The 12,691-nt window shown below is 38.1% G+C and overlaps 1 protein-coding gene across 4 annotated transcripts in view; it reads left to right on the top strand.

The window, feature by feature from the left end:
- The window catches only part of ZNF407 (zinc finger protein 407), a 459,316-nt gene that overhangs the window by 32,684 nt on the left and 413,941 nt on the right, over window positions 1-12,691 (top strand). For all 4 annotated transcript variants that reach the window (XM_047086264.1, XM_047086265.1, XM_047086266.1 and 1 more), the window contains exon 3: window positions 5,774-5,888. In XM_047086264.1, the coding sequence (XP_046942220.1) occupies window positions 5,774-5,888 (115 nt within the window). The remainder of the gene's footprint in view (window positions 1-5,773; window positions 5,889-12,691) is intronic.

Below are 12,691 nucleotides of genomic sequence, written 5' to 3'. Positions count from 1 at the left end.
GCTCCCGTCACCCCGCCGCGCGGCCCTCTGGGCATCTGCCATACGTCATCGTTGACGCCTACCATTTCCAAAGTTAATTAAGCCTTAGTGATTCCAAGGCAGGTGATTTGACAGCTTTCTTTTCGTTCCATCAAGAAGCCTTGCCCCTCTGATGCCTTTGTTAAATTCCCTTCTCTGAACAGCTTTTCAGTTGTTTCTGAGTCCTCGTTTGGTTTTTCCAAGGTACTTACCAAGTGGCACTGTGTGTTTCACAGGACACATTAAATGGCTTTTGAGGAATGAAATAATACAAATTTTCTTGGAATTTTAGGGATTTAAAGTTACTCATTGCCAGATGGTTTATTTCGAAAAGTGTAACTCCCAGGCAACAAGATTCTCCTTCCAAGGGTCACAGTTAGTGAACACTTTCCAAAGTTGCTATGTCGTGGGGATTTGGTTTTCACGCAGGCAGCACCTGATTCAGTCCCTGCTCTGTCAAATGTAGTGTTCCATTTTAATGTTTAATTTTGGGTGGAAATTTTTTTTAAACTTTGTGTGTGTGTGTGTGTGTGTGTGTGTGTGTGGAAAAATGCATAAGCCACTGTTCTAAATTTATGTAAAAATTCACTGCACTGTTTCTATAAACCTGCCATACATTCTTTATTTTAAATAGACAGCTTTTCTAAATCATTGTGCTCTGCTTAGACAAGTTCTGTCTTCATGGTTGAATTTATGAGTGGATTTGAATAATAAATTCACATTTCAATGAACATATTTTCATTAAAACTGTAAGGTTTATTTTACTGTACTTTTAAATAATGGCTTATTATTAAAGCTATACTTTAAATTCTTGCAGTTTTTGAAACTTAGTGCATGGTTACAAGGAGGAAGACAAAAGAGTGTGAAACGTTGCTAGTTTAGGGAGATTAAAGGCAGATAAAAGTTTTTCATTGAAGGAAGTACCAGGGCAACCTGCGTCAGATTAATCTAGGTAAATACAAACATTGTGCTCCTGGTGCTGACTCTTCCTAGAGGGGAGCTGTTGTCGGGGAGGAAATTCAGATACTATTTGTTGGCATTATTAATACCTCTGTCAGCAGCGTGCTTGCAGCTGGCTTTGTGAAATGATAGGGCTTTTCGAAATCAGGCTTGTTCACGTGTGTAGAAGGTGTGTACTTCCTCAACATGCCCTCTTAAGGCAGATAAAACGGAATAAAACGCAGAAAAAGATGCTAATGGACCTCTTTTTAGAATTCTTTATGCAACTGTCTGGTCAAGACATGTTGCTTATAATTGATGTGTCCATTACTTGAATTCTCTTGTAATTATAGTCAATAAGTCTTGTAAATGTGTTAAAGCTCACTAAAAGCATACAAATTCAAGAACAGAGTAAGGCTAATAATTTAAAATAATCAATGTAGGCATTTCAGCACTTAATTTCCCTTGTGTGTTGATAGCTGATCATTCTTAATCCATTAAGATTTATTTAGTCGTTTACAATGCAAAATAGGTTTGCACTGGTCACTTGTGCCATTTGAAAACGTCCACTAGGTTAAGTGCGGAATGTAGTCCATTAGTCTTCCTTGACTATATGTATTAATTGCATTTAAAATCAAGTTAATGTGGATGTGAAAGTGAGGTAACCATCAATATGTGACAAAGTAACCCTACTTATATAAGTTACATCATTGATTCTAACATTTAGTAAAAGTTAGCGTACTTTTTAACATCTTGTGTTGGGCTCATCAGCAAGTACATTTTTATCGTGTTCCCAGGCACCACGGAGGAGCCCTCTTCCTGTGGACACAATGCCAGTCCCACGCTTACAGCTCTGCAAGCCACTTTTCGGGGGATGTTGCTCTCCCAGCTTTAATCCAGGGTCTTTTTCTTGGGGCATCTGAAAATGAATTGCTTTTCTGATACTTTGCTTATGTCCGCGAAGTAGTAATGCAGGGGCTGTTATTAATGGTTAACTGGAAAAAGACTTACTCTTCCAATCCTTGTTTTCATATTTTGTGATTTACTCTCTACTTCATGTAGCCTTTCCTTCCCATCCTTAGCACGATGAAAGCAGCACTCTAAGAAATAAATGACTTTTGGTTATCCAGAATTGTAGGAAGAAAGCACCCCAGAGTTTTCCTGTGCCTTTGCTCGTGTGAAGTCATCGGCATGACCAGGAAGGGCAGTGTTGCCTTTCCCAGTACATTAGGAGCCCAGAAACAGTGGTGCATTTTCTCTCCTGCATTATTCCGTTGGCTAGAGCTTTACTTTCTCATAACAAAGTAATGAGAAAAAAAGTTACTTCTCATTCAGTTAGAAGACTGTCCGAAGCCCTTCATTTGGTGCTCTGAGTGCACTGGTCACTTGTGCTGTTGGGAAACGTTCACGTGCAGGGAGATAGAGGGTTGTGTGGGCTCGCTGAAAAATTCTCAGGCTAGAGCTGGTGCCTAGTGTTGCACTTAGTTCCTGTCTGCCGGTTTAGAAGCTGAATCAGCTTGAGAAGAGGTGGTGAGGTGAGGTGGTCTGTTGACTCTGAGCATAGCCCGAGCAGGGGCTCCGCACTGGTCAGTGCCGGTCTCTGCGCTGGTCAGTGCGGGCCCCTTCAGGACCTGGCCCCCCCGTGTTATTGACCAAATGAGGGAATGAAGGGCGGAAGGGAGTGTTCAGTGTGTAGGGAGGGTTGTAGAATGGAGGCCGTCGTGGCGAAGCATTGGATGATGGGTTCTATACATCGTACTTCATTCTTTAGTTTTAGTATCAAGTTTTAGTATCGCTTTTTACATGCTGTCGTCACATCCGCGTATGCCCGGCAGTTAGCAAGCAGTGACTGATGCCGAGGAGTGCCCGTGTAGGTCTGGGTGGAGAGTTTTAGTTTTAAAAGCCTTTGGGATTCTTTTGGTAAAATTGTAAGGGGCCAGAAAGCTAGAGTCCCTTTTGTTTTTCCCTTTCAAAACCTCAGAGGGGCGCCTGGGTGGCTCAGGCGGTTGAGCATCCGACTTCAGCTCAGGTCGTGGTCTCCCGGTTTGTGGGTTCGAGCCCCGCGTCGGGCTCTGTGCTGACGGCTCAGAGCCTGGAGCCTGTTTCAGATTCTGGGTCTCCTTCTCTCTCTGCCCCTCCCCTGCTCACATTGTGTCTGTCTGTCTGTCTCTCTCTCTCTCTCAAGAATAAATATACATCCACTCTTATGTGGATCCTGAGAAACTTACTAGAAGACCATGGGGGAGGGGAAGGAAGAAAAAAAGAAAGGTTAGAGAGGGAGGGAGCCAAAACATAAGAGAGTCTTAAAAACTGAGAACAAACTGAGGGTTGATGGGGGGTGGGAGGGAGGGGGGGTGCGTGATGGGTATGGAGGAGGCCACCTGTTGGGATGAGCACTGGGTGTTGTATGGAAACCAATTTGACAATAAATTTCATATTTAAAAAAAATACACATTAAAAAAAATTAAACAGGCATACCCTCAGAGGCCAAATTAAAAGGAAAAAAACCCAGTGAGGATAATGCTGTTTCCAGGGATGGAACTATTTAAAGTAATATTGACAGTTTATAATAATCACAATACACTTGTGAAAAAGACAAAGGGAGAAATACATAATTTTACGAATTTTGCCTTATTAACAGTATGCCTGGCTTCATCTTGGGATGTGCATACCAAGCTTAAAACTGGAAACATTATTGGAAAAAAGGACTTTTTTTTTCATTATGCAGAAAAGTATGATCTCCAGTTCCCTGGAATTTTTATGGCATAGGAAGGAGATGTTAACACAGCCTGCTGTGAATAGAAGATGTGAAAGATAGTCAGAACCTCAGTGATTTCTGCATGAAAGCAGTCAGCAGAGTAGCTCATTTATGTGCTGTCAGCACCCTAGCAGTGAGCGCCGAGACCTGGAGGAACTAGAGGTTTTCACTGAGGAGCCTCCTAAGGGAACTTGGAGGGTCTGTGCCCAGCCCCTGTGGCAGGCACGCTGACTCAGGAGGGACTCATCACAGGGTCAGTGCAGGGGGCACGCCAGGAAACTTAAATCCACAGGATACTGTAAATTAGCCTTTCACCCAAATTGTAATGCAGATACTGAGAGAGCTTTATTTTCTTCGGTTGGAGTCCTGATGTTATTGTTAATTAATAATTTCCTGAGTACCTTATTATCTTGAATGCATTTCAGTTTAAAGTACAGGTAAATTGGTTCTTCTCACTCCCGTCTTTTATGTGTCCCTTTATAGAATTCTGCTTCAGATGAAATGTTTCCAGGTAGTGTTAGGCTTGGTTTTATCAGAATCATTTAAATAAACTGTAGTTTCTAATGTGATTGATAGGGTGTGATCACTGTGCGCTGTGGTCTCAACCTGCTGTTGACATTTAAACAGATAAAGCTGACTAGATATAACCATTCAGGTGCTAAATATATTTTACATCTACTTCTAACAGCACAAGTGGAAGTATTAAGAGATCTGGCTTCATTGTCATTGAGCTGTGAAGTATTCAACCTTGTCTGCCCGCGCTTAGTACTGTTGACTTTTTTATTTCTGTTGGAAGATTAAAATTAAATGCTTCACTTTTTTTGTCAGCTTTTGGGAGTTAAATTGAAATTTAAGACTCTAAAATTTTTTACTGAGTGCTTCAATTTCAACAAAGTATTCTTGGAGGATTATATTTTTCAAGGGCACTGCACAAAGGTTCATTGATCAGATGTGATTTATTGCAATTTTTTTATTTGAGCTCTTTTTGTATATTTATTGAAGTTCCCATATTTCATATTCTGTCTAACTATATTAGAAGAGATACTTCGCCAAATAGGTACTAAACATGCTACGAAAGATCTGGAAGCATGTTGTTCTGATTCTAGGCTGTGATTTTTATGATTTTCATTTATTTGAGGACTTAGCGGTTAGAAAATTGAAAAAAATGGTATATACCTGTTACACTGAAAGGAGTGTTGCTCTTGCTCACGTGGGTACCGATTATCTGTTAGTTAACTATGTTCCAGTTACAGTCTGTCTGATACCAACACCGGGTTTGTTGACTCTGAAATTAGTTTGCTTTCTCATTTTTGAGTATAGGTTAACCTTATTTCTTTATGCAATTAAAAAAAATTCTTGGTACTATGCTTTTTAATGATGAAATATTTGTTCTTGAGATCAATAATAAATAAAATGTCAGTACTTCCTGGTTTGCAGAATCATCACAGATTTTTGACTATAAAATGATCATAAAAGCAGATAACTTATCCATTGTGTATTCTTACATCGTGTGCTATCAAAATAGTAATATAGTGAATCACTTGGGATAAATGTCCGAAAAAAATCTGAAATGCCATTCTTAATGTGAATAAATTGAAAGCTGCAGAAGTAGGAGGGAGATGGCCACTGAGAAATGTATTTGATGATAAATATACTTAAAAAAATATCAGCTACTGTGTATGCATTTGTGTTTTATAATGTTCCATTTTAAATGTTGAGCGACTCCAAAAGATATTTTTGCGAATTGGTAGAAAAATATTTAAAATTACTTAGCCCATCTGATACACTTAGCACTGCTCAGTGGCATCACGTTGGACTTTAAATCTTAAGAGTGTTATTATTGAAAGTTAGGAACACTCACTGAAACATTAAAGTCTTCTTGGTGGAATAATTATGGAATGCGGGTCTATTCCAGTTAGAAAGGAAAGCAAGTACTCCATTTTGGGGCCAGAAATTTCTAATCGGATGAAAAGTGTGGTTTAAGATCTAGGCCTCTCCTTAAACTATCAGTACTGTGTTATTCAAATTCAAATCATATTTTATGTTAAATTTACTTAGGATCAAAACCATTCAAGTGCAAGATATGCCACTTCGCAACGGCTCAGCTTGGCGATGCCAGAAACCATGTCAAAAGGCACCTTGGGATGAGGGAATACAAGTGTCATGTCTGTGGGTGAGTAACCTGAAACCATCTCTGCCGTGGTGAGCCAGGAAGCATGTGCGGGATAGCCATTGTTTCAGAATTCAGAAGTGATATGAGTAAGAGTGGCTAAAATTATGCATGCGTACCCTCCTTTCCATTGTTATGGTAAATTCCTTAAATACAGTTATGACATTCTTCTCCCACTTCTAATCCTCTACTGCAGATGAGCAATTTTATGGGCTACAAGGTCAATTTGAACCTGTAATCTGTAAATTGACTAAATTATAGGATGTTCATTCACATTGCCAGAGAGAACTGTAAATTCCATTTAAAGACATAAAAAAAATACATAATACAGCTTTAGGAACGTATATGTATTTTTTTTTTTCTCTTTTGCCATACTGCTTTAATTTTTAATCACATTAATGGCTAGATATCCCGGACATATCCCATAAAGAGAAAGGCAGAAAAAGATTTAATTTCAGACAACTGGTCACTGATTGTTGCAGAGGTGAAGCTTAAATAAACAGTGTATAATGTATGTTTTTGTGTAACTTTATTCCAAAACTTGTTTGCCATTTTTAGTTAATGACTCTTCCTCTAAAGAATCGTTGCCGGTGTTAAGCTGTCACTCAGATGTGTTGCGTTTAATAGGAAGCACTGAGATGCCTTAATGCACAACTGATTAATTTAGCAGAAATGTTTAAAAGGTTTTAAAATGCCATGACATCTATGGTATATCATAGGACATTCAGAGCTGGATTTTAATACCCTCTCTCTGATTAAAAATGTATTTTAATGCTATTATGCTAGAGAAATTAACTAATATGTGTATCCTGTGAAAACACTTTCTGTGAAACCTGAGAAACGTGCAATTCTTATGGCCGATTCCTTAAATACTACAGGCTCAATTAAATTATGCACTGTGCACATGTTATATTAGGTTTCCCTTTTTAGTGGAAGATTTAGTGGGCAAATATCTTTTAAGTCAAAAACAGCCTCTGTCTTTTGTTGGGCAGTCATGTCATGCCAGGATGCCGTTGCATTTTTTGACCCTTAAGATAGTTTTACAAATAACTTTGCAAGCAGTTTTATTAACCACGGTCTGTGATTTATTCATTGGCAGAATTGATGGCTCAGTAACTTGCAGCTAAAGTAAATGAAGATGAACCTTTGCCCTCAAGCCCCCTGAAGATCAGTGGGGAATGAGTTTTGTTGCCACTGGCTTTAGCTGCAAGGGTTGAGTGCCAAATGGTTCATTTTAATTGCTCTAGGTCTTGGAATTTTAAAAGATACCTCATTTATTGTTTTTACCGTATGAGTTGTAGGAAAGAGGAAGGCCCTGACTCCAATGAGAATTTGCGATTAGATGGCACTAAGCAGTTTCTTCCTCAGATCTTCAAAATAATTGGGCAGTTTTTGCATGCTCTGTTATTAGAAATCTAATTCCTCCATTTTTTTTTTTTTTTTTTTTTAATTTTTATTAGGGTTACTAAGTCTTGGGAAAGAGAAGAAGAAACTTTTTTGGAGACTAGTTTCTGACCTAAGTAGCATCAAAAGCGGTATAGGATTGGTTGGCTTTGATTGTCCTTTTTAAACCCACTTTGCTCATTGCTTGTTACCGCACACCACTGACATGTGACACTCGTGGTCTATTTGCTCGATTCCCAGGATGAAGAGTTATAAATACACAGAGATACATTGAGTTGTGTGCTGATGCCACAGAGGTCTGAATGTATGCACGGGAGCGGCAATCTAGATTCCAAAACTGTGTCTTTGAGAATGATGGTAGTCATTGAACTTTATTTCGCTTTGAAATAATAGTTGTCTTAATTTTTTGTAAGTGAAATTTGATTTAAAAGTTATAGAACAATAACTTTTCTAGGGTACATATTGTCACGGTGACGCTGAAAGTTCTGAAAAATTGTAGTAAACCCAAGAAGTGTTTGTCTGTGGAGTTGAAACGAGTAGTTTTGATGAGTTAGGTCTAACGAGTTAGAACCCTCTCAGGGGAAAGAAAAAGTATTGTAGGGCGTTCTGTATTTCCTGTATTTCAAATGGATAGGGCAGTAGGTAGGTTAAAAACTAAAGTGAGAATCATGATAGAAAGCAAGAATTGGCCGTCAGGTTAGTGGCAGTAGCATTGGTACATTAACACTGGTGACAATGTCAATTCATTATCATTGATGGCTAAATAATCCTGGAAATGCTCAGTGGACCTATTAGTTCCTGAACATAAGCAGCCCATGCTGCATTTCTTCATTAGCTTTAATTGCTATAAATTTTACCTTTTAAAAAAATCATGCTTTAAAAGGTGAAGTGATCTTTCAGGAACATTAACTCTATAATTTTGTCACAAACAGAAGGCCCTGCACTGTGTTTTCTTTTCTGCAGTACTTAGGATCTTCATCTCTGGCTTTTAGAATTTTATGAATAACCTTTTCGTTACCTGAATTGCAAGAGAATAAACTGCTTTTCGAATAGTTCTGACTAATATATAAAAACAATGGAGCAGACATTTTAAAAATGAAATTAATACTCACAATGTTGTATTCTTTTGTCCTAGTAACTCTTGCTTTTCTTGGAAAAAAAAACAAAACCCTCACATTTTATAGCGAAATTGATGGAAATAGTAAACTGCGCGTTTTGTTGAATTGAGCACATTAGATTCTTTGTAATTGGTTTTTCATGTCTGCATTTCTAGAAGATTGTAGACGCTCATCAGATAGGTATCTCGCGTACTTTTACTAAGGCTTGGCTGAAGAGTTGTGCGTTAGCTACCCCCTTAACAAAGACTGCCTTTTAAAACTTTTATTCCAGTTGTTTGCACCTACAGTGATTTTCTTTGACTCGTTAAGCTCGGTTTTAAGATAATTGTCTCCATTTCATCAGCAAATCTTAGCTAAGGTATATTACGGATGTAAGTCAGTTTGACAAAAGTAGCTGAATGTGTTAGACGTCTAATTCCTATCAGGTAGCTAGGGTTCAGAGTTCAGGATTTAAGTTTTGTTTACCCATGGTTTATATATGTGCCCCCGACATGGTAAAAATTTCGAAAATGTATTGCTTTGCGCTTCTTGTTTTAAGAACCTGTTGTTGATCACTTTATTTAGAAGCCTTTTATTTTACTTTCACTTTTAAGAGGAGGAGTTTTTGAACAATACAGTTTCTTAACGTTTTTCTGACATGTGAATGTGATCTCAAGTGGGGTTTTATAGAGTATAGGTTGTATTTTTATTCAGCACTTACTGGGTAGTTCACATAAGCATGTGCTGTGGAGCTGACAAGGGTTAGTGGGGAGAGAAGAAATAATAGAGCATCTCTCTGCAGAAGTTAATCATGTTTGTTGGCAACATGTGTTTAGAAATAAGTGAAACACATATTTCCCTAAATCAGTGATTCCTACCTTCGACTACTAAAAACACAACTTGAAATCTGGGTGGCTTAAAGACCCCATGTTTCGTTAAATCTGTTTAAATTTACGTCTCTCTGTCTCTGTGTGTATCCACACATGTAATAGGGTATGTGATCCTGTGCATAAGAAATGGTATTTATACGGTGGTGTTGTTTGTTAACATTCACTTCATTTGTTGATCTCATAGTGTCATGATATTGTTCATCTCATGTTTATTATCCCCATTGTACAGATGGTAAACTTGAGATTAAAAGTATTTTTGGCGATGGAGTCAAATTATGTACTGGTAAGAGTAGACCACGGTTTCCTTACTTTTAACTGTCCCTTTATTTTTTTAATTTTTATTTAAAAAATTTTTCTGCTTTGTGCATTATCTGTTGGTTTGTTATTGACTTTAATTTGTACTTATTTTTTTCTCTCTAGGTTGTTTTCCCCAGAATGTAATAACTGTAATTTACCTACCTCCTTCCAGCCCCTAGCCAATTTTGTTTTCTGCTTTTGCTCAGGTTTATGTTCTTTTGAAAACTTGCTTGCATGGTAGTTTCCTTCAGCATTCTGGAATTCAGTCTGGTTTTGTGTCTCTTTCTCTGTTTCACTTTCTCACATTAAAGCATTGTTTTCAGTAACTTTATCATTCTTCCCCTTTGTTGTGTATGTGTTGGTAGTCTATTGCACTTGAGTGGTTACAAATTGAACATCGTATAATAGAATTAAGTGCCAGGACAGGTGAGAATATTCTTACCTTTTCATTAGGATGAGAGGGGTGAAGATTGATCAGCTTTGGTTACTGTGTTTGTTTTTTATGATCAGTTACTTAGGAAAAAAAAAAAAAAAAGAGTAGCAGACCAGTGTGATTTCCACCAACCTCATAAGTGCTCGTTGACTGCTGCATGCCGTGATTCACAGAGACCCCAGTACGCGTAGTCTGGGGATTAGGTTATTTTCTGAAGGACTTCCCTGTGTCTGGTCTTGAATCTTGTGTGTCGAGTTACGTAGTAGAGTAGAATTTACCTAATCAGGAGAGAATAAGGGCATTTTCTTAAGTCTGTTACATCCGGGTTCACGAAAAGATTCTAGACATTTTCTATTGTGTGTTGATGTGCTTATGAGCTGTTTATTCTTATTTGGTTTAAGAAACCTTAAATAGAAAGTTACTAATGCAGTAAAACTCTTTGTGTGTGTGTGTGTGTGTGTGTGTGTGGCATTACCTAGTTTTTGTGCATTAGAAGGGATCTCTATGTAGATGATTATAATGTCACTTTCTGACCTTTGCAGCTTGAATAATTGTAAATCATTGCTTCATAATGTGTCAGAGAATGTCTGTACTAGGCAATTAAATGGCAGAATATAATAGACCAAATTATTGCCTGTCATGTTTTCAACAACACAGTTAGTATTTGAGTTACACTTAATCATTACGTGCATTAGCAACTTCATTGGAATCCAGCTTCAGGCTGAGCATGAAATACATTACATTATTTAAACCTCTAATGGTACAAGTCATTTATTTGTGTTGAAGTCTACAACATGCAGAGTTTCATAAAGCAAGGAACACTTGAGAGCTTAATTTATCCAAATCAAAGTCTAAATGCAGATAAACACAAGTGGCAAAAATTAGTAATTTTTATAGGCTGGAAATATTTAAAAATACATGGTTGTGGGTAATTGTAGGCAGCAGGAATAAATTAAAATCACTATTTTTAGTCTGTTCTGAGAACTAAAGCTGTGTATACCTAAATCATTAAAAGCACCATGGAATTGCATTTTTAGCTGAACAATTAATTACACCCATCATATCTACAGATGTATCCAGCCAGATAACATAAGCATTTGGTTTGACTGGTTGTTTTGGTTAAAAAGATATAGATAGAAAGAGTTTGTTTTATGGTCTGGCATGAATTATGCTTGTAACAATGTAAAATGCAGGTTCTCTCAGTTTTGTAAAAAATTTAAATTAAGATTCAAATACTCTTATTTTAAAGGGTATATTACATACTTTATGTATGTAATATATTGATGCTTTTTGTTTGATGATATATTTTTTGCCTTTCGTTTGAAATTTAAAAATGCCACGTAGTGATTACTGTCTCTCTTCCTGTCAGTGAGGAATATAAAATTAACATTGTTAGTTTATTCCTCTGGTGCTAGAGTCCTTGAAGTTCCGTTTAGTGAATGATCATTGTCTTAGATTTTTTACGTCCAAATCACTTTGTAATTTGAATGTCTAAAAGACATCTTAGTTATAATATTAAAATAAAAAACACTCTTTCTCAGATACGGATTCTAGGGTATTTTACAGGGAACTCTTGTAAATCCAGGACAGATTTGGGAGTGAGATTGGGACGGTGGAGGAGATGGTGAGAGGCTTTGCCACCCCCACGCCTTACTCTCCATTTTGTAGTGGTGTTTTCTTGAATTTTCGTCATGGAAGAGGGGGTCATAGGTTTATTTCGAGGCAGTGTGTATCGTCAACCTGTAATGAAATAGAAACACGATATACGTTGTCATTTCTTGGTGTTGTAGTTGACAGCATTGGCCCAAGATCTTTTTCAGTGACAAATTCCTATCTCGGGGACTTTTTTATTTTTTTGCTTTATTTTTATTTTAAGATGTTTCCGTGGTGATTTTAAGATCCAGTTGTGGACTCTCAGGATTCTTTAGCTCTCCTGATCCAACGGTGGAATGGGGGGCGATAGCCAGTCTTCTGGTTTCCTTTGCCTGTTCTGTGATTTCTTTGGGGGGAGGGAAGTTAACCTGTTTTCTCCTTCCTTCTTCCTGCTCATGTGGTTCTGAAAGGCGTTTACTTTCTGAAAGATTTTGCTCTTTGATTTGTCTAAGTCTGAGTAAGAGGAGGTGTTGGAAGTGTACATAGGAGGGAAGCATAACCAGGTCTTGATTCAGGTCCTGTAGGGCACACTCTTGAGAGTGTCCTCTCTGTGCGGACCCAGTGACCAGCTGGTGCAGGGGCCTTGCCAGGGCTTTGCCATCATGTGCTCCAAGCAGGAGAGACAGACGTGAAGAGGGACGCACGAGGGGTAAGAAAGAGCAAGGGACAGAGGTCTGCGGGGAGTGCTTGGCTCTGCTTAGAAACACCAGGAAAGGCTTCCTTGAGAGGTTATGTTTGAGTTGGGGCTTAAAGGATGAGGACGTGTTCGCCAGGCTAATTTGGACAGTTTCAGTAGATGGAGCAAAAGAACAAAAGTAGTGAAGTGTAGAATAGCATGACATCTTAAGAACCTTGCAGGAATTTCCTGGAGTGTAAGTGGCTGATGGGGCGAAGTGGAGGGTTTTAAAAATACTAAATAAACAGTTATGGAACATCAATACATGCCACTGCTGTTGGTCTTTAGGGCTGAAATGGCCAAAATAATAGCCGCTTCAAATGGAAGGAGAAAGCTCAGGTAAAGACACGTCCAAG

The sequence above is a fragment of the Lynx rufus genome, unplaced genomic scaffold (assembly GCF_022079265.1).
Source record: "Lynx rufus isolate CCGP_SWC_20201006 ecotype Redwood Valley unplaced genomic scaffold, mLynRuf1.p SCAF_20, whole genome shotgun sequence".
Taxonomy (NCBI): Eukaryota; Metazoa; Chordata; class Mammalia; order Carnivora; family Felidae; genus Lynx; species Lynx rufus.
Note: the sequence above shows the minus strand (reverse complement) of the source record. Positions and strands in the feature narration are given on the sequence as shown.